At 48.0% G+C, this 21386-nt stretch overlaps 1 protein-coding gene across 2 annotated transcripts in view; it reads left to right on the forward strand.

Annotated features, from left to right (window-relative positions):
• Positions 1–21386, forward strand: part of NSF (N-ethylmaleimide sensitive factor, vesicle fusing ATPase) — an 80140-nt gene that overhangs the window by 19678 nt on the left and 39076 nt on the right. For both annotated transcript variants that reach the window (XM_068212191.1, XM_068212192.1), the window contains exons 3-8: positions 1296–1395; positions 4196–4235; positions 8739–8905; positions 10637–10744; positions 11333–11408; positions 16292–16447. In XM_068212191.1, the coding sequence (XP_068068292.1) occupies positions 1296–1395; positions 4196–4235; positions 8739–8905; positions 10637–10744; positions 11333–11408; positions 16292–16447 (647 nt within the window). The remainder of the gene's footprint in view (positions 1–1295; positions 1396–4195; positions 4236–8738; positions 8906–10636; positions 10745–11332; positions 11409–16291; positions 16448–21386) is intronic.

Consider the following 21386-nt stretch of genomic DNA (forward strand, 5'->3'; position numbering starts at 1 on the left):
GACACATTCCAGCCCCTCAATATCTTCCTGGCAGGGAAGAGCCAGAACTCACCCGGGTCCTCGAGGTGTGGCCTCACCAGTGCTGCAGTAAGGTAGAAAAATTATAAAGAAAGGCCTAATAAAATCAAATCTGCTCTCCTAAAATCAGTGGCTGGCCTTGTCAAGATAGCACTTTGCAAGTTCCCATGTGAAAGGAATCCTGGTGTGAGCAGTTCATTAGCATAACAATCTATTCCTGGGTGAAAACCAGCTAGCACCTGTATAAACTCTTTTTATACTGTTAGAAAAATGAGAACCATCTTTTATAAACAATTTTTTCTGCATGTGCACCCCGGGGGTTTGAGTGACCAATCAAGACAGGGTAACAGCTTGTTACTAACCATTAAAGTAATTGGCAAGAAAGATACTGACCAATTGGAGTTACTCATGAGGTCTGTAAAACTGTATAAAAACCAGTTTTGTGAATAAAGAGGGAGCTTTTTCCACCATGAAGAAAATGGAGTCTGCTGATTTATTCCGATAGAGCAGTGCCCGGCACAGGGGACAGTCCCTGCCCCGGGCCTGCTGGCCACTCTGATACAGGCCAGGTGCCCTGGGCCTTTTTGCCCACCTGGGCACACATCAGCTCTTGTTCAACTGCTGTCCATCAGCACCCCCAGGTCCTTTCCCACAGGGCCACTTTCCAACACTGATGCTGTTTTTCCAGCCACACAGACGCTGTCTTGAGTTCAAGATCAGCCGGTCACTTGTGCCAGGAGGAACAGCCCCAGAGCCTGTGTGATTTTACTTTTTGTACAGAAATTCCTCCCACTATTTCTACTATCAAATTTCTAAACAATACACTCAGATCCCTGTACAGGCTTTGTATCTACTTCTTGTTGGCATCACTGCTGGGGATGGTGCTTGTGTGGGGGTAAAATATTGATGCTTTGGTGTTAATGCTCGAGATGTGAAACTTGTGTTGATTTTTAGCTGTGGCAGCCTTGGTGTTTGTGGTTGTGGTTTGGTTCTCTCTCATTTGTACAGTGCAATCCTGAAGAAAAGGGCTACTGGGGGGATGTAAATATTAATTTTTGGTGCAAAGTCTTGCAGTTGGGCTTTGAGATCACATTGTACAGTGAGGGTGGTGGGCTCTGTCACCCTGCTGTGTATCTGTGGCTGTGGCTCCAATGCTTTTGGTTTTCCTGTGCAGCCCCAGAGATAAGCTGGGTGTTTCTTTTGAGCTCTCACAGCACTGTGAGCAATGCAGAACCCTCCTGGTACACATCAAAGTAAAATACTGATCTCTTTTCCAGACATGTTGTGGTGAAGACCTCTCCCAACCACAAGTACATCTTCACGCTGAGAACCCACCCCTCGGTTGTCCCTGGCAGCATTGCCTTCAGCTTGCCCCAGGTATGGGATGGTTGGACTTTCTACTCTGCTACAGAATAAGCAAAATCTCTTTTAGGACCAGGATTGAAGATAAGTTCTCTAATAAGTGTGTGCTGCAAATTTGATTTCTGCCAGCAGAAGTTCAAGGATACTCGTACTGCAGTCGAAGTGACTGTGCTTATATTGCTTTGATATATTTTTAGTGCATGGTGGGATAAAGATACTGGAAAATGTGCAATTTAACCTTTTAAAATTCCACCAGAAATAAACTATTTGAAAAAGAAAAGCCTAAGCAATATCTGCCCTTCCTTGTGAATCTTTATTGTTCCCCATTTTCCCTTGACTTTAAAGGGTTTCTTTGCTGTGTTTTTCATTTTTAAGACCTGCTGGAAGTTTTATTGGCTACATTCAGTCATTGTTAGTATTTTTAGATGAAAAGTGCAATGAAATGCATTAAAAAAACCCCAAACCCCTTTGTCTCCTCTTTCTTAATTAAGTCATCATTAGATGTTAAATGATGGTTAGAATAAATAATGAATGTAATTAACTTCTAACTTGAAAAATGAAGCTTGTAGCTTTTTACTGCTCACACTGTCTCATCCCATGAACCTGCAACAATTGCCTCTGATTCAATGCTTTCATATCTCCCTGCCACTCACTGCTCCAGAGCCCAGTCTCTGTGCTGCAGACACAGGAGATTTTTTTTTTCCTCAGCACATCTTGGCAGAAGCCCCCAAATGACATTTTGATGTGCTGCTGGAACTGGGTCTGTCCCGGTGAGTGGGTGGGGGATGTTATGTTCTCCAGTGTCTGGCTGTGGTTTGTGATGCCCAAGGTGCCCAGCAGTGACCAGCAGGAGATGTTTGTGCTGTTCAAGTCAGTGCACTCAGGTCTAGGGTTGATTTTTGTATGTTGCAGTGGATGTGGAGCCAGGAGAGCCCATCTGCCAAGGGGTGAGGCCAGGTGCTCCCCTTGGAGAAGGGGCTGTGCAGGGAGTGTTGCAGCTTCTGGGAGGTGAATGCTTGATATATATAGAGCTGTTTGGGTTGGAAGGGGCCTTTAAAGGCTGTATGAACAGGGACATTTCCCACTGGACCAGTTTGTCTACAGCCCTCGTCCAGTATGACCTTGAATGTTCCCTGGAATGTCTCTGGGTAAGGTTTTACCATTTTCACCCTGTCTGAATACACCCTCTTTTAGCTTAAAGCTACTTCCCCTTTTGCTTTTGCTACAGTCCCTACTAAAACTCTGTCCCCTTAAAAAGATTGAAGCCCACTTTATCTATTGAAGGGCCACAATGAGATCCCCCAGAGCCTCCTCCAGGTTGAACAAGCCCCATTCACTCAGCCTGTCTCCACAGCAGAGCTGTTTCAGCCCTCTGAGCACTGGGGCATTCCTGATACTGTGTTTTAATTTTAAAATTCCCAGTGTTTCCCAGAGCCTCAGATAGTTGCAGTCAGTCTCACACCCACTGTGTGTTTACTGCTCCTGTTCAGGGATGTCTGTGCTCTGAGGCCTCCAGAATATCTGTTTGTTGTACACTCAACATTCACGTGGAGTTCTTGACCACCTTTATTCTGTGGTAATCTTGACTCTTAACACTGAAAGCTGTGACTGATTTTGTATCCTGATAGCCTAAAACATGAATTGCTGCACAGTGATGATGAACCTTTAGCAGAAACCAGCCAAGTGAGCATGGGGGTTGAGCTGTATCTCTTGCCACAGAGAAGATCCTGACAAATCTTCCCCCAGAGGTGCTGGCACTGCCCAGGCTCCCCAGGGAATGGGCACGGCCCCGAGGCTGCCAGAGCTCCAGGAGCCTTTGGACACCACTCCAGGGATGCACAGGGTGGCATTGTTGGGGGTCTGAGCAGGGCCAGGAGCTGCACTGGATGATCCTGTGTGGTCCCTTCTAACTCAGGGTGTTCTGTGGATGTTGGAGAGGGTGTAAAGGGAGAAATGTTCACTTTGTAAACAAAGTTACTGTGTTCCTTCTCCCAGACAAAAAGGCAAATAGAAATGGCCATAAACTACAGCTTTTCAAATGTGATCTCCCTGGAGCTGTTTGTAACAATACCTACATGTGACTGGTGCCTTTATTTGATACCTGAGGGGTTGTGAACATGGCAGAGCCTGTGATGAGGGCTGTGAACACATCGCAGCCAGTCTGTAACACAGCAGCAGCCACTGGGAAAACCACATTTTTACAGTCATCGAGCCAGAACTGTTGGAATTGTAAAGGTTATAGATTTTTTTTGTGTCACATAATTCATGAACCATTTCCCAGTTCTGCAGTTCCATGCAGCACAAGCCTCTCTAAAGGAATTTCCAAGGGATCTAAAAGATTTGAAGTTTCATTCTTACTGGTTCTCTTGGTTTAGGTAATACTGCACCTTGGAGCACATTAGAACAATCTTTTAAAATGCTCATGGGGTGTGTAACAGCCATTCTGGTACCTCTGGAGTGCTCAGAACTTTGGCTTTGGTAGGAAATTAGCAGAGGGACAAAAAGCCCCATCCAGCACCACAGCTTCTGCCTCCAGAATGGTGGGGAGACCAGTAAGCTGAAGGAGGTTGGACAGAACAACCTTCTGAGGTCACAGGAATTATTTGGAGAGATTATTCAATGTTTTTGACTTGTTTCCTGTTAATTTGGAGGTCTTTGGGAAATTCCATTCTGCCCCTTTTTTCTACCGCTGAAGGTTCTCTGGGGGATCCTGCTCCTCTGGGTGAGGAGGCTGCCTTTGAGAGGGCAGGTGTTCTGCAGGGTAGGTGTTTGTTCTGCAGGGCAGGTGTTCTGACCTTTTTGTCTTGTTTTTCAGAGAAAATGGGCCGGCCTTTCCATCGGGCAGGAGATTGATGGTGAGTCAGTCAGAGCGACTGGGATGTGTTCATAAAGCTGAATTCATGTTTCCATCCTGAAGGGAAACTGAATTGGGAACTCACAGATCTCCAGTCCTTCTCCAGGTGATGTGAGGCCCTCGTTAGTGAAGGAGCTGCTCTACTGTCTGCAGCTTTTCTGCTTTTAATGTTTTCCAGTCCTGGGCAGACTGTTTTGGCAGTTTCTCCAGATACCTGCTGGTGTCTCAGCCTGGCTCTGTGTGGGATGTCGGTGTCCACATGCAGATATGAACATTGAACATGTCCTGGATAGCCTGTTCTGGGTCTCTGGGGAACACCCCCACTAACAGAAGACACCTCTTGTCCTTGGGGAATTTCTTGGCACCAGCACTGGAATGAATGGAGATGTTCTAGTTCCAGGAACAGCAGTGTGCCCTGCAGTGCTGAGCTTTGGGAGCAGCACTGATGTTTGCACCAGTAACTGACCAGAATATTCTGCAGCAAGGGCTGTGAAGGGCTGAGGTGAATTTCTATCCCTATTTCAAGTCTTCCTCGAGCCTTACAAGCCCTGGTGAATGTTTGGAGGAGAGCAATTAGCTCTTTTGTCACTTTGTGTGGTGTGTCACTATTCCCTCTGCTTTGGATCACTGTCAGGTGCAGGTGCAGCTGTTGAACCTGTCTGTAGCTGCTGGAATGCTGACCAGACTCCTGGCAGCAGCTTGTTACAGGAGGGTCTCCATGTTCTTTGCTCCAGCAGGTCCAGGTAATGGATCACATTTGTTCTTTGGACCATCAGGAGTCACCTCTGTGCTCCTGGAGAGGGCAGCTCCTCCTCTGCCTTGCTGGGATCCTGCTCTCTGCACTGCAGCACACTGTTCAAGAGGCCACTGCTTTGCCCCTGGAGCAGCTTGCAGTGGTTCCAGGGAATTCCCTCCTTTGGGCCTGTGGGCAGAGCTGATGACTACATCCTGTGTCAGGATAAGGAAGGCTGGGCCTGAGGAGTGGTGTGGCTGTGTGTCTTGTTTTAAAAGCAGGAGTCTTCATTGAAATGGAAAATGTAAACCCTCTCTCTCCAAATTATTATAATTTTGAAATTAAGAGGCTCTCGGGCAAAGATATGGGAATAGAAATAACAGTTCTTTACTAGGAAAGTTAAAAAATACAAATGCAGTAATACAAACAAAAAAACAAACCACTGCCAGAGTCAGAGCAGGCCCTGGCAGCCTGTGGGTCAGGGAGGTGGCAGCAGTCCCATCCCATGGTGGCTCAGCCCTCCTGCAGTGCCAGCTGTGCTTCTGCTGGAGCAGGGATCCTGCACAAGGGTGGAGTTTTCCTCTGAAGCTCCAGGGCTGCTGGGGATGGGCCTGGGCTTCCTCTGGGAATGCCGTGGGGAAGAAAGCTGCTCCTCTGGGAATGCAGTGGGGAAGAAAGCTGCTCCTCTGGGAATGCAGGGGGGAAGAAAGCTGCTCCTCTGGGAATGCAGGGGGGAAGAAAGCTGCTCCTCTGGGAATGCAGTGGGGAAGAAAGCTGCTCCTCTGGGAATGCAGGGGGGAAGAAAGCCATGCAGGGACACTCACTGGCCATGAACAGCAGAGATCTCCTGGAGGGAGGATTGGCTGTGGGAGACATAAAGAAAACTGCCCAGAGAGCAGCAGAGAGCTGCCCCAGCTCTGACAGATGGCAATGGAATACACACCCTCATTTCCAGCCTCAGACACTGTGGGTGTGAGGTGCTCCGGGGGAAGCTCCCTCCTGGCTGTTTGTTTTCCCAGCTCCTGTGGTCTCAGCAGGTCCCTGAGCAGGATCAGTACTCGGATGTGAAGTCTGATGTGTTTGTAGGGACAGGCTGGAGTGGGTGTCTCTGCCTCTCTGGATGTCTCACAGACCAGGATTTTAACCTGGAGAGGAAGGCTGGGGGAGACCTTTCTGCTCCATACAGTGACCTGGAAGCAGCTTGGTCTCTTCTCCCTGGAGAAAAGGGACAGGATGAAAGGAAACAGCCTCAAGTTGTGTCAGAGGAGGTGTAGGTTGGATATTAGGGAAAATATCTTCACAGAATGGGTTGTAAAGACTTGGAAAAGGCTGCCCAGGACAGTGGTGGAGTCACCATTCCTGGAAATATTTGAAATGTTTGGATGTGGCACTTGAGGGCATTATTTAGTGGTGACCATGGTGCTGGTGCTGGGTTGATGGTTGGACTTGGTGATCCTGGAGGCCTTTTCCAACCTTGATGATTCTGTTAATCTGAGTTTTTGCTAGCTGGTCTTGTTCTAACTGAAGAAGGACCTATAACAGGGGAAGAGTCATAAATTAATTTGTTTCTCACCCTTGTTTGGCTGCTGATCATGTGCCAACTCACGGGTCAATGCTTTTCACTACTCAGGTCTTCTGGGGAAAGAAGCACTGATACTCGGTGTGATCAGCTCTCAGAGCAGTTTGTGACTGTCCTTGTCCTGGGCTTTGCTGTAAACCTTCCAGCTACGTGGGAGCCTGTGTTAACAAAAATAATGCAGTGATTCTGTACAGAGTGACTAAATGTCATCTGACTCCGTGCTGGGTGGAAGGGATTTGTAAAAACATTCTGCAGGCAGGGAGAAGTGTTCAGAAATGCAGTGATTTCCCAGGGCTTGTGCTTTGTCCTGGTCCCCTGATAATGTGGAAGCTGTATTTTAAATGTCAGTATAAATGCAGCCCACAGCTCTGTGGAGCAGTGATGAGTCCTGCTGAGCCCCTGATGATACAGTAGTGGTTTTCCAGGTGAGTGGTTTTCCTGGTGTGAAGGCAGAGTGCCCTGATGGATCTGTCTGTCCTGCCTTCCATGCACTCCAGCTGCACCAGCTCCTGTGTTCCCAGCAGAGATGTCCAGCTGGAGCCAGGGCAGGCTGCCTCAGATGCCTTCCCACCCCAGGGAGGTCCCTGCTGCCTTCCCAGCCTCTCTCTGGGACATTCCAGGCTCTTGGAGCTGGTGCTGTACTCTGCTGGGTGCGCTGCAGCCCCGTGCTGGGGGTTCCCCTCAGCACTCAGTCCTGGATGTAAGGGCTGCTGACACCTCAGGCCTGTGATGTGACCAAATCCAGGGGCTGATATTCCAGAAGCTTTTATTTGACAAAGCCATGAGGTTCAGCAAGGAAAAGGAAACTGCTCAGAGGTGACCTGTAAGGTGAGAGGAGCTCCTGGTGTTTGCTTGCAGGACCAAAGGGATAACCCTTGCTGCTGTATCCCTTTTGAAAGAGCTCAGTGCAGTAGATCAGGAGTAGTGTTTTCATCTTTATCCCTGTTTCCTGGAAGATCTGTCTTTGGCAGCTCCTCCCAGGGTGGCCCATGCCAGGAAGGGTGTTTGGTGTGTGTGCTGTGTGTTCTGGTCACACCTTCAGCAGGAGACAGGCTCTCCTTGTTCCCTTCACTTGCACAAGTCCTGGAGCAGCCCATGCTGGGGGCTTGTTTTGCTATCACACCTCAGCATCTGCTGGTTTGTTCTGGAGCCATTCTGCTGCCAAGGGCTGGCCAGGAAATCACAGATGGAGTGAAGCACCTTTCCCACATTCCCCTTCTCCTACTTCATCCTTACTGCTGGAGCAGAGGAGACTTTGTTCTCCAAATTCAAAGCAAACCTTTAATGTTCCTCAGTCTTCTGGAGAATCTTTGGATTCTGCTGCAGCCTGCTTTCTGGATTGCTGGGCCTGCCTGTTTGTGAGGTCCTGCCCTTGGGCCACCCATGCTGGGCAGGGTCCCTGGAGCTGTGGGTTGTGTGCTCTTTCCTTTCCATCCTCTTTCCCTCTTTCCAGCCTGAGTGGCCTCTTGTTTCCCACGTGCTGTACCTGTGGGATCAGGGTGGCAGTGACTGTGCAGTGCCTTCCCTGCCCCTTGGCTTTCTGTTCAGGGGATTCTGCATCACTGAAGGAAACCTGGAGATGTCAGCATGGGCCCAAGGACACCTCTGGGGTAGGGGCTGTTTCCTCAGGGTCAGGGATGGACAGTTGATGATGTGCTTTGTTTGGGCTGACAGATTGCATTGCTGCATTTGAATGTGCAGTAATTCACTTTCTGCTGCCTCATCTGGAGAACAACTTGGCAACCTGTTGCCACAGAAAACCAGTGATGGCCTCTTGTCACTGCCTTTGGCCAAGGCTACCCTTAAAGCTGCTTTTGGGCTTCCTGGAGATGTGTCCAAACCCTTGGGTGGAGATACAGCCATGTGGGACCATAGCATGTCTGGATTTGCTGTCATTGTCTTCATCCCCCAATGTCTGTGTGGTGTTTGAGCTGTTTTAAAGGTTTATTAAGAGTTTTTAGAGCAATGCAGGCATTTTCAGTGAAAAACAGGACTTTTCAGTGACAATTTTACTGTATTTTTGACCTTGTAGTTGAACATGGGTTAAGAGAAATAAGGGTCTCTGTCAGAAATAACATATTCAGTTTTACCAAGTGAAATTCTCAAGGGAAGGGTGTGTATTGCCAAACGTGTTTAATACACTGGGGGGGACCTTGCTGTCCTTAAATGTGCTGTTTCTTGGGTTTTTTCAGTTTCCTTATACACTTTTGACAAGACCAAGCAGTGCATTGGCACCATGACCATCGAGATTGACTTCCTGCAGAAGAAAAACATTGACTCCAACCCCTACGACACAGACAAGATGGCTGCAGAGTTCATCCAGCAGTTCAACAGCCAGGCCTTCTCCGTGGGCCAGCAGGTGGGCTGTGCTCTGGGGCTTTGAGGCTACACTGGGCTAAAACACCTCGTGCAGCCTTGTGAGGGAGCATCTGAGGGTGCCAAGAGCTCTGCAAAGGCTGGGCGAGGGGCAGGAATTGTTCTTTGTGTGAAGTGATGCCTCAGGTTTTAGCTTTTATATTTTTCTGTGCTGCTTTAGTGTGTGGGTCTGGGTTTCATATGAGGGGATGGTGAGCTCTCTGCACAGAGTAGGGAGACAAAACAATTCCTTCTCCAGCTGGGGACCAAGGACAAATGATCCAGATCTCAGGCCCAAGAGCACAAACAACGTGGGCTGAAGAGAGAGAAACAAGGATGGGACTGCATGGGCTGGAGCTGGAATGGGACAGTGAACTCCAATGTGCAAATGGAGCAGAGCTTATAAAAGTGAGAGACCCTGTGACCAGTGGGGCATTTTGTGACCATTTTGGGTTCACCTGGGGTGCAGCCCTGGCTGGGCTCTGGTGCTGCCCAAGGTGGATCCATTGAGGCCTCCTAAGAAATCCCTACTTTATTCTTTAGCTCCTGCAGTCTCTGTTCTAGCTCAGCCTTCCCAAGGCATCAGAAGGATGTCTTTATAAAAAGTAAAACCATTGTGACTTTCACTGAGAGCATGGGCAGAGGGGTTTAGAATCTGCCCTATCCTAAATCTGTGAGGAAAATCCCAGGGCTTGGGAGAGTTTGGGTCTCTCTGCATTGTGGCCTGGATGGATGTGAGCATGGCAACTCCTGGAATTTTTTGGGAAGTCACTTTTGTCTCCTTCTCTATAAGATCAAGACGAGCACCAGGTTTAATTCATTCTCAGTGGCACCTCCGAAGTGCAGTGTATTTTATTCTGGAAGTGTCCAAGGCCAGGTTGGACCGGGCTTGGAACAGCCTGGTATGATGGAAGGTGTCCCTGCCCATGGCAGGGGTGGCACTGGTTGAGCTTTAGGATCTTTTCCAGCCCAAACTTTTCTGGAATTCCACGATTTATTGCTGCTCTATGGACTTAAGCAGTGAAATAGGGATGAAGTATTTTCCTTGGGGACCTTGGAAAGCTGATGTTCCTGTAATTGAGCCTGCAGGGGTCTGCAGCAGATGGGCTTCAGTCCCTGCAAAGACCTGTGTGATAGCCTCTGCTTGGCCTTGTTCTCAAAACAGGCCAAGGTTGGTCACTCATAGTATTTACACCTTGCAGGATCTGAATCTTAAGCCAGTTGGAAATACAAACTCAAGGAAAGGAAGTCAAGGCTGCAGACGCAGCCTGGTTTTCTGTGGGATGGACTCTACTTCTCATTACATTCATTCTGTCTCTCATTAGCATTATTCCTGAAGTGTCCTTGTCAAGCTGAAATGCAAAAGATCTGACAATTTTGAGCTAAATTGTTCTCCATGACTAGCACCAATTATTGAAGTGAGAGAAAAATGTCATCAGATGATACAGAACGCGGAGCTGGGGAGAAGGGAGGGGAATAGATGATTTTCTTGGAAGGAGGATTTTTCTTTGAGTTTCTCTAGCTGACTTCATGTTCTGCAACTTTAGGTCTGTTACTCTTATATTAGGGCAGGGAAAGAACATGGTCAGCATTCCAGAGCTTTCCAGGGAAGAACCTCCAAGGGAGCTGCTGGGTGGTTAACTTGGTGTTCAGGCCTCTCTCCCTTCAAATCTTAGTAGTCTTGTCAGAATCCTTTTTAGCTTTTTGTAATGAGATTTGTTTTCCCTTTCCACAGCTGGTATTCAGCTTTAATGACAAACTTTTTGGGCTGTTGGTGAAGGACATGGAAGCCATGGACCCCAGCATTCTCAAAGGGGAGTCTGGAACAAGCAAAAAGCAGAAGGTGAGCTCCCAGGAGCTTCTGTCCATTCCTTGGGGACTGCAGAGCTGCAAGTCCTACCAGGTCATGCTACCAAGAGTAGTTTAGGTGACCTGCCTGTGGAGAAGTCACACGTCTGGCTCATTTGCTGTGTCAGAGGAGACAAAGAGCATTGTTTGCAGTTCAGTGCAGCCTCCACTAAACTACAGAGCTGGGGAGGATACAGGAATAGCCTTTTGGGCTTTAAGTACTAATTCATGGAAACAGCCTCTCTTGAGTTTTTTTGTCTTCCAGATATGTTCACTTTTGATTTTTCCTTCTGTAGAAAGGACGAGATTTTATTTTCTCCTTTGCTTGCTAGATCTTGCTGAAATAAAATAGTTGGGTTTGAACTGAACCAGTAACTTTTAAAAGCCAGGTTGTTGTACCTGGTGAGCTTCTCCATTCAGTGGTGTTTTAGAGGAGGGGTTGGTATTTTTCATTCTTCCCAGGAAGTGGAGCTTTGGCTGCTTTTTCTTGCCTTCTGAGGTGTTCTTGGAGATACCAAAGGAGCAATCTGGAGCTGGGTCTGATGGTAATTAATGTAATTATTTCTTTCCTTTCCCTTTGCAGATCGAGGTTGGTTTGGTTCTTGGAAACAGCCAAGTTGCCTTTGAGAAAGCTGAGAACTCCTCTCTCAATCTGATTGGTGAGTTCCTGCACCCACAGAGAAATAATGCTTGAGATCTTCTGCTTTTCAGGCCTAGGAGACTTCATTGCCTCCAGGCTGTTGTTTGTCTTCACTCCTAGGCTTAGATTAGCAAGACCAAATGGACCAGTAGATCCAGCAGACAGCAGCTGTTTGAAATATTTTAACTCTTCAAACATCAGAGAATGTTGTTTTCAGGGACAGTAACAAGCCAACCAGCTCTCTCATTAAATTTAATTAAAAGAGAAGGGATTAGGAAATTGAGAGCTTTTTAAAATGTGTGGTCAAAATGTCAAAGTCCTGCTCTTTGGAAGGCCATGGGAGCTGCAGCACAGCACTGGGGCTTGTGTGGAACTGCTTCCAGGAGTTTATTCACACAGCTGGGAACTGTGATTTAAAGAGACAGTTTCTAAAACCTCAACAAAACAAATCCCTGTGTGCAATATCACACTTGGCCATCAAAGAAATTAGGGAATAATTGGTGTGTCCTCCACACATTGCTTTAGAAAGAAACTGCTGTAGGGGTTGGGCTGGATCTGGAGTGTTCCATAGAGGCACCAGTTGGAGTGGTGGGACCTGGGCCCTGGGGTGGGCAGTGAGGCCCTTCCCTGCAGAGGCTCTGTGTGCCCTCGGACTGTGGGGGTTCCCTGGGCAACAGGGACACCTGCTGTTCCTTTGGCTGTTCTTTCTTACCAGTGCTATGAGGTGGGTGACTCTTTCCAAGCTTCAGCTGCAGATCCCTTCCTTGCTGCTGCTGTGATCCAAGGCCGAATAGTATTGTGAATGCAGGTGAACCTGGTGGGAAGAAATGCTGATGTCTGACTCCAGTCCAGAAGGCTGAATGATTTCTTTATTATAACTATGCTATAATACATTAATACACTATTTAAAGAAAGATACTAAAACTACATACCTACTTTTTCTAACTACCATATCTAACTAACTCACAACTCGTGACCCTCTCTGAGAGTGCAGACTCAGGTGGGTTGGATTGGCCATCAGGCTCAAACAATCCTCACCAGAACCCAACCAAGCAATCACCCCAGGTAAACAATTCTCCAAACACATTCCACATGGGAAAAACAAGGAGCAGAAATAGAAATTGCTTTCTCTATCTTCTCTCTGTGCTCCTCTATGAAAAAAATCCTGAGAGAGACAAGAATGTACCTGCCACAGAACAGACACTTCTATTTTAATCTTCTTCTTGTTTTTCTTCCCTGTTTTGTTCCTTCCTCCCAGAATCCATGAGCTAAGGACACTCCTCCGTTTGCTGCTGCTGTTCCACAGATCAGGAGTGGCAGGTGCAGGCTGCTGGGAGGGGGCTCAGGGAGCCATGAGGTTTATTTTTGCAATAGGCTTCAAAGCACAGCTCTGCTTGGCTGGAAGTGCTCAGTGCTGTGAGTACTTGCTACAGGAATAAACCATCTGAGGGGAGCAGCCACTTAGGAAAGGAGAATTCAGCTCATCCAGCACTGCAGGAGCTTGTGGCAGGGGCTGAGGTTTGATGCTGCCCTGAAGGGCCACATTTGGGCTGGGACTTTGTGTCCTGTAGCTGCTTCCCGTGCCCCAGTCGCTGCAGGCAGCGGGAGGATGTGAGGCTGCTGTGTAACCACACCTTGCACCTCGCCAGAGTTTTGGTCTGAACACTCATCCTGTGCTGAAGCCCTAACACAGCTCTGTGGGCTGGGCTGTAGATGGCTGTAATTAAGCATCCTAACGAGGGTACAGCTGTTAATAGCACCAAATGGAACTTGCAGGGGCAGGGCAGTGAGTTCCCACCTGTGACTGTGGGATTCCACCCGTTCAGGTTTCACTCTGCTGCCAGGACAGCTGGGGGCAGTGTGAAATAACCCTGTTCACTGAGTCACAGCCAGCAGGGGATTGTACCTGGTTAATATTCAGAGCCATATAATGACCTGGGATCTCCCTCTTGGCACGTGTGGTCCTGTGGGAGAGCTGCTGCGTTGGGAATAGAGACCCTTCCCCAGGATTCTGTTTCATTGTCTTCAGACAAGACAAAAGAGCTTCTTGTGCCTCAATTTACTTCTGTCAAATTGGTACTTCATTTAATCTCCTCATTGATCTGAGGCAGAGCTGCTTAATGTGCTTTGTTGGTCTCTGGGGAATTGTAAAGTTCTGAATAATTAAATTGTGAGAGAGGAGATGAAAGTGAAGTGAGTGTCACTGAGCTCTGCCTTCAGTAAAGGGCCTGCATTATTTCAATAGAGAAGAATTGTAATAATTTTTTAAAAAGCCAATTCTGTTTGTTCTGTTTAGCATAAAATTGTATTATGAAACCATTGGAAGAGGTTTTAATCCAATCTGCAAGAATGTTACTGTGCTGAGGTGCAGCCAGAAGGGGGGAGTGTAGGCCAAGCTCTGTGGGAGCAGGAACAGCCCTGGATGAGGGGTCTGACCTAAAAGCTGGAGTGCAGCACTGGGATAATAAACACAGGGGAATTGTGGATTGGTGCTCCCTGCAGGGCTGTAGGTGCTCTGTGTCCCAAGTGCTGCTGGGCTGTCCCTGGCATCTTACCCAGAGGCACGTACCTGTTTGTTTGTTTTGCTGCCCTTGAAATCGAAATATTGATTCCAGATGTGTTTAGACCAGGATTAAAGAGTCTGGTTGAGCTCACACAGAGCTGCTGTTTGCTGTACTTCCTGGACTCTTGGTGCTCATTCATTATCTGACTGAACTTGAAATACCTCTTAGAAGAGCTTGTGGAACAGAGCAGCAAAATGCACCCTTGTTGTTTGCTAGGATTGGATATTGGGCAGGAATTGTTCCCTGTAAGGGTGGGCAGGCCCTGGCACAGGGTGCCCAGAGCAGCTCTGGCTGCCCCTGGATTCCTGGTAGTGCCCAAGGCCACGTTGGACAGGGCTGGGAGCACCTGGGATAGTGGAAAGTGTCCCTGCCATGGCAGGGGTGGCACTGGATGGGTTTTAAAGACCCTTCTGACCCAAAGCCACCCGTGACTCTGTGATTCTGTGGTGTTCTGGGGTGGGAATGGCCCCCATTGGGAAAACCGTTAAGAGCCAACCCTTAAACCACTGTGCAAGCCTAAGGAAACATCCCATTTCTGCAGTAGCTGAGGATAATTGGCAGTGTCTTTGCTTTTTCTCTGGGTTGTCAGGTCTCTGTGTGTTTCCCTGGAAGCTGAGGATGCTGAAAGCCATGTGGAAGGTTGATCTGACTGATGAAAGTGTCAGTGCTTGTTTATAGACTCCCTTGAATAAACCTAAGATGGGACTACATGGATTTGCCAGCATCCTTCCAGGAGCATTTGTGCCTGTTTTCTGCTTCCTGAGCACTCTGAGTACTCCCAAGCTCCTCTGCAGAGGGAGTGGGGAGCTCTGTGAGGCTGTGATGCCAGTGGCTCATCAGCAGCAGGGAAAAGAGGTGGTTAAAGGGCTGCAGACCTGTGTTCAGGGATCTGGAGTGCCTCTGGAAGAGGTTGTGGAACAGCCAGTGAACTGTGATGGTTTGCCAGGACTGGCTTTTGTTCTTCTGAGTTGTAAAGGAATTGTTCTGTGTAACTTTGCTGCAAATTGCTCCAGTGTCTGGGGACTGAGTGATTAGTGTGCTGCTCCTTTCCAAGGGATTCTGGAGAAGGTTTGGTGTGGTGCAGATCTTAGAACCTGAGATCTGTATAGAAAAAACATCAAGAAAAACTGTAATAAAGCATTAAATTAGAGAAAAAGGGTGATACACTGGGAAGGGCCAGCCTGTCTTGTCTAAGGGCAGTCCTGCCTCATGATCCTGCTGGAGTTCATTACAGCAATCAGAAAGCACTGGCAGCAGGGCTGACATGGGCTGATAGTCACAGCTCCTCCAGCAAAGTTCTTTGTCAAAGTTTCTTAAGAAAGAATCAAAACAGAGATGTGTGGGAGAGAAGGTCCTTGCATGAGTCAGTGAGTGATGAAAGGGAAGGAGGAAATAGCTGATGTCAGTGGAGTTCAGTGGGAATCTCTGCTGGGCCTTTGCTGCTCATTGTAATTATTGAATAAGCTGGGGGAAAGCTGGAGCAATGAGGTGCCCAGGCTGGCTCTGACTGAGCTCAGTGATTGAGGCAGGAAATGGCAGAGGAGATTCAGTAGAAAGAACTGTAAATGATGTGTGGGGGGAAGAGCTTTCCTGACCTGGGTAAAACTGATGGCTGTAGAGGGCCCACATCCCAGGCAGGATCAAGGGAATGCTGCACCCATCTCCTGCAGTGTGAGCCCTGTTGTTAGGAGCTATTAAATGTGGCTGCTAAGAATGATCACATATTTTTCTAGAGGGATATGAACAAAGCAGAGCATCCATCATTCTCTACCTGTATTGAAGGTACAACTGAACTGCAGCACCTGCAGGTCCATTAGCCTGTCAGAGGGTGTGGGAGAAAGAGAGAAAACAGAGAGGAACAAGGGTTCCAGTGTGGAGCTGCTGCTGCACAGGGAGGAACAGCTGGGGACTGGGAAAGGCAGGACTGAGGAGGATGCAGGACAAACCTGTTGTCATCCCAGGTGGCCTGGAACAGGATGGATACTGGTTCTGGCAGCAGCCACGTGAGCTGGGTGCTGAGGTTACGTGGGTCCAGGGGCACCTGGGTGAATCTGTGGCAGAGAAATCTACTGTGGATTCTTCAATGCATAGGAACAACACGTGGCTGGAGAAACCCCTGAGCTGAGCAGTTGGAAGGCAGGGAATCATTTACCAAGCTGGGTCTCTGGTGTCCTGTCCTTGCATCCTTGTCACAGTGTGTCCTCCTGGCCAACATTTGGAATTGAGCACAGAGTTTGTGGGATGGGGTCTGACCTGCAGAGCTGTTCTGGTGTCTGTTCCTGTGTGTGCTGCAGTTCTGCTGGGCTGTGTGTTTGAAACCATTTCTTGGCTTTTGCAGGTAAATCAAAGACCAAGGAGAACAGGCAGTCAATCATCAACCCTGACTGGAATTTTGAGAAAATGGGCATTGGAGGCCTAGATAAAGAATTCTCAGATATCTTCCGAAGAGCTTTTGCTTCACGAGTTTTCCCACCTGAAATTGTGGAGCAAATGGGTGAGTATAACCTGGAAAAGTGTGGCTGGGGCACAGGCTGCAGGCCTGTCCTGGTGTGTGAGGGCTGGACACAGCTGACACCCTTGTGCTCTGTAACACAGCAGTTTCTGAGAGATCCAACTGACCACCAGAGCCTCTTCTTCCCCTGGTGCTCCCAGATGTATTTTGGATTCTTGTTGCTTGGCTGGGGAAGGGAGACAAGTCCAACACAAGCACTCAGCCCTGCATATGGAATGTCTGAAGGAATCAGACACATGGTTTAACTGGATTCTATTCTGGTGGAACTGAAACTGGGGCTCTGAGCAGCCTGGTCTGGTGGAAGGTGTCCCTGCCCATGGCAGGGGGTTGGAATGAGATGGGCTTTAAGGTCTCTTCCAACCCAAACCATCCCATGGTTCTGTGAAACCCTCCCTCCTCGAATGCTTCATTTATCCATAGCAGTGACACTGCTCCTGTTCCTGGCTGCCTGGCCATGATCTGTCCATGCAGCTCAGAGGAAATTTTGTCTTAATGCTCCTGCCATAATCTCTTTTCTCAGAAAAGTTCTCCTGGCAGCTGCACCATGAGTCCTGTCCCGCCCAGCCTGAGCCCAGTAAACCCAGCCTGGGATGTGAGTTCTGCTGGTCAGGTTTGAGGTGCTGGCAGGATGCAGAGGCCACGGCTCGTCCTGGAGTCTGTGAAATAAAAGCACAGATTCTAAATATAACTTCTCTTTTTGGGTCAAGGGAAGGAAAGGCAGTCCCAGTACTTTGTAAACATCTGCTGGCAGGCAGATAAATGGTGCAGGGTTTAATTTTTAGTAAGCGGTGTGCAGCTGCAGGTGTCTGATTCTGTCACAGAACGTGGCTGGGGATGTTCTGGCTGCTCCTTGTTCTCGGAATATAATCTGTGTGGGCTCCTATTTGAACTTGGAATCCATAGCAGTATAATTTCTGTGTATGTTTATGTTTCTGATCCACCTTCCCTCTCCCCACAAATGAAGCAATCAAGATTTTGATTACAAAACAGATTTCCATCAGGAGATACATCCTGTTTGTGCGGGGGTGTGTGGAGCCGTGTCCGCTTCCAGTGCCTGTGGAATTGATGCAAAGTAAACTTCCCTGGGATGTGCCCTCAGTCTTGTCTTGGGGCTTTGGACACGTATGAGGAACTATGGAGAAACCCCAGGGCTGGGCCAGCCAGTGCCTGATTCTCTCTCTCCTGCCTTTTAATTCCTGTTGATCTCAGAGCTGAGGCCTTTGGGGGATGCTCTTGGGTCTCGTGGGTTTTGTGGCTGTGGGCAAGATGCAACTTCTCTGCTTCTGCTTGAGAACATAAAATGCTTAGATTTGTTAAATATTTCACTGCTCTGTAGAGAGAAGAAATAAGAGAAATGGTGCTGCCTGTGGAAAGAACAGCTCTTACCCAGAGGCACTGGTGTCCAGCTCAGCACTGTTGCTAACAGTCAGCCTCCTGTACTTGAAATATTTTTACCTTTTGAAGTAGCTATTGTGTGTATTCATGAAGTCTTCCCATGGAGCTAGGCTGAGAGAGCTGGGGCTGTTCAGCCTGGAGAAGAGAAGACTCCAGGAAGATCTTAGAGCCCATTCCAGTGCCTAAAGGGGGCTTATAAAACAGAGGAGAGTGATTTTTTACATAGACAGGTAATGATTGGACAAGAATTGGAGTGGTTTTAAACTTAAAAAGGAGAGATTTGGGTTAGATATTGGGAAGGAATTGCTCCCTGTGAGGGTGGGCAGGCCCTGGCAGAGGGTGCCCAGAGCAGCTGTGGTGCCCCTGGATCCCTGGCAGTGCCCAAGGCCAGGTTGCTTGGGGCTTGGAGCCACCTGGGACAGTGGAAGGTGTCCCCGCCATGGCAGGGGTGGCGCTGGGTGGGTTTTGAGATTCCTTCCAACCCAAACCATTCCATGATTCTCTGATTCTGTGGCTGCAGTACAGAGCCCTTGGCTGGGACCACATGTGAAGGTAGAAGATAATTGGTGTTGTTTAATAAAGGAAGACAAAGATTCTGTGAAGGACCACTGGTATTTGGATTACCCTGGGCAATGAATTAAAGGTGTGCCCCATTAAATTACATTAAATACAAATACCCTTAGTGTGCATGTTTACACCCTCTGCACAAAGAGACATTTTTCAGGGAAGAAGTTGGACTGGGAGCAGAGCTCCTGAGCTCTGATTAACCCCAGGGCTAAAGAGCTTATGTGAAATTTGAAAAAACAAAAACTTTCTGACATTCATTTTCTTTGCCTTAGTTTTAACTTGCTCTTAACTATATTTCAGATCTGAAATGTCAGTGTGACAGCTGTTCACCTTTGTGAATAATTTATTGGGAAAGGAAAAGATGGAATTTGCTTGCTCCCTGGTGCTGCAGTGCTCACCCAGTTGTGTTCTTTGCCCAGTGCTCCCAGACTGCAGCTTCCACGCCAAATGCAATAAATATTTCTGTCCATAACTACACAGAGGCTCTATAGACCCTTCCAGCATTACTTGCAATTTGTGTGTGGTTTATCTAACTTCCAAGGAATGCTCTGGTTTTGGAGCACATAAATCAATGTTAGTTAACCATATCATCCAAGGGGGGAAATACTGCTCTGCTGGTACAAGCCTTGGTTTATCCAAGAGCAGAAATGTTAGATCAGCCCCAGCTGGGCACTCACCCTGCCCAAGCTCCCTCCTGGCCTGGAAAGGGGCAGTTTGCTTTTCCCATCTGTGGATGTGCCAGCCCTGCTCTGGTGGCTTTGGGCTTGCATGGCTCTGTGGGGAGCTAATACAGTTGGCAGCAAAAAGTACTGCTAATCCAGACAGTTTATAGGGTCAGTATTCAGCTAGATCAGCTCCCTGGTTGGTGTCATGTGACAGAATCCCAGAATGTTTTGGGTTGGGAGGGACTTTAAAGCCCATCCAGTGCCACCCCTGCCATGGCAGGGACACCTTCCCCTGTCCCAGGCTGCTCCAAGCCCTGTCCAGCCTGGCCTTGGGCACTGCCAGGGATCCAGGGGCACCACAGCTGCTCTGGGCACCTGTGCCAGGGCCTGCCCACCCTCCCAGGGAAGATTGATGCTTGGCTCCTGATAATCCTCTGGCTGCCAAATGGAATTAAATCCTTACCTGGATGAGGTTTGAGGAAGATGTCTGGAAACATTTTAGTGCCTCACTTGTAGGAATGACACTTCTGAGGAAGGAGCCGTAGTACCTCGGGGCACTGGTGGAGGGAGATACCAGTCAGTTCTCCCTGAGGGACAGCCCTTCACAGCCCTGTTTCCAGGGAATCCTCCTCCTTTCCAAGCCCTTTCAGGATGTCTGTGCCAGCTCAGAATAAAACTGTGTCACTCTGTAGTGAAGGGAGTCTGGCTTTGGTTACTCTCTGCTGCAGTTCAGAGCATCCTATTGCTCCAGTTAAAGCTCCTCTGTTTATTTGACAAATGTTGTGTTTTCTTCCCACCCATGGTAGACGCTGGATTTCTTCTGAGACTTTAAACCCAGCTCATTCAGCAGCTTCTGCTCTTGCCTAGAACAGTCTTCTCTCTTCTTGTTTTTTCTTTCCCCCTGATTCCAGCAGATATTTAGTTACTTGGAAGAACATTTTTGGTATTTGGTGCCTGGAGCTGTAACTTGCAACAAACCTGTAAAGTCCCTTCTCAGACCTGAAAACAAAACACTTGTGCTGACCCTCTTTTCCTTATTTAAGAACACTCTGGTGTCCCCAAGCTTTGAAACAGAGTCTTGACTTGCAGCAGGGAAGGGATTCTCTGACTCCTGTGGCACATTAATTAGTTGTAGAGGCCTCAAAGAGCAAATTCTGCACGGACATGTTGTTACGGTTTAATAACAAGTGGAGAAATGTTTGGTGTTACAGGTCACGTTCCTTCTAAGAGACTGAAATGGAACCCAAATTCCCCATCCTCTCCTGCTACCATAAATAAACCAAATCAGACTTTTTGAAGGTGGTTTCTGTTTCCTGGGAACCATCTTGACCTGCCTTCTTGGGATCAGTTGGTGTCATGGTTTGACGCTGGCGCAATGCCTGCGCCCCCCATGAAAATACACCTTCCCAAAATAAATGCTTCACTTCCGTGTCAAACCACGACACTTGGTCTCAGAGCTCTGTAATTTTGAAGTCCAGCTCATGATGGAGAAGTGAAGTATCAACAGAACACAAGGGGAACATTGAAATGAGCAGACAGATTATTTTCTTCCTCAGATTCTGTCTGAAGTGGAGGCTTGTCTGTTAAGCTGCCTTAAAAATTAATGCATTAATGTTCTCAAAGTACTCAGATACTGTAGGAGAAGAATAATGATGGAAAGGTTCTCACCCAGCTATTCTGAAAATAGGGTAATTTTAATGAAAAATCAGTGTCAGGCATGTCTAACCTCAGCTGGGGTGCTGGGAATGCCAGGCCCTGCTGGGCAGCGTGTCCCAGTGCTGGGCGCTGCTCTCAGCCTTTGCATCCAGTCTGGTCCTGTCTCTCCAGGGCAGCTCTGGGATTCTGAGGCCGTTTCTATGACCTCTACATCACCCATCATTATTTCTCCTCCCTTCCCTGCTCAGGACTGTGGTGCCCAACCCAAACCATGGATCCATTCTGGATCAGCAGGTCCTGGCTGTGCCTTGCTGTCTGGGCCTGGGCAGAATCCTCACAGGGATGATTTTTTTTTTGTTTTGCAACATGCAGTTCATTATTCCTCCCCAATTAGAAACTCGTGCATCAGGTTACATGGATTTCAGATGAATTTAATCCTGCCTGTGTGTTTGTCGCTCTTGGCTTTGCAGTGTGCAGATTTAATTGGAGCATTCTGTTCTGTTCCATCTCCCAGGCACCACATGCCACTAAATTCAGGATGGATCATTTCTTGCTGTGCTTTAAAGTTTGTGGGGTTTAATCTACTTTTCATCCAGCTCTAACTTCATTCAGCTTGTGCTTTTCCTGCATGTCTTGTA

This window comes from Anomalospiza imberbis, chromosome 22, assembly GCF_031753505.1.
Source record: "Anomalospiza imberbis isolate Cuckoo-Finch-1a 21T00152 chromosome 22, ASM3175350v1, whole genome shotgun sequence".
NCBI classification, from domain to species: Eukaryota; Metazoa; Chordata; class Aves; order Passeriformes; family Viduidae; genus Anomalospiza; species Anomalospiza imberbis.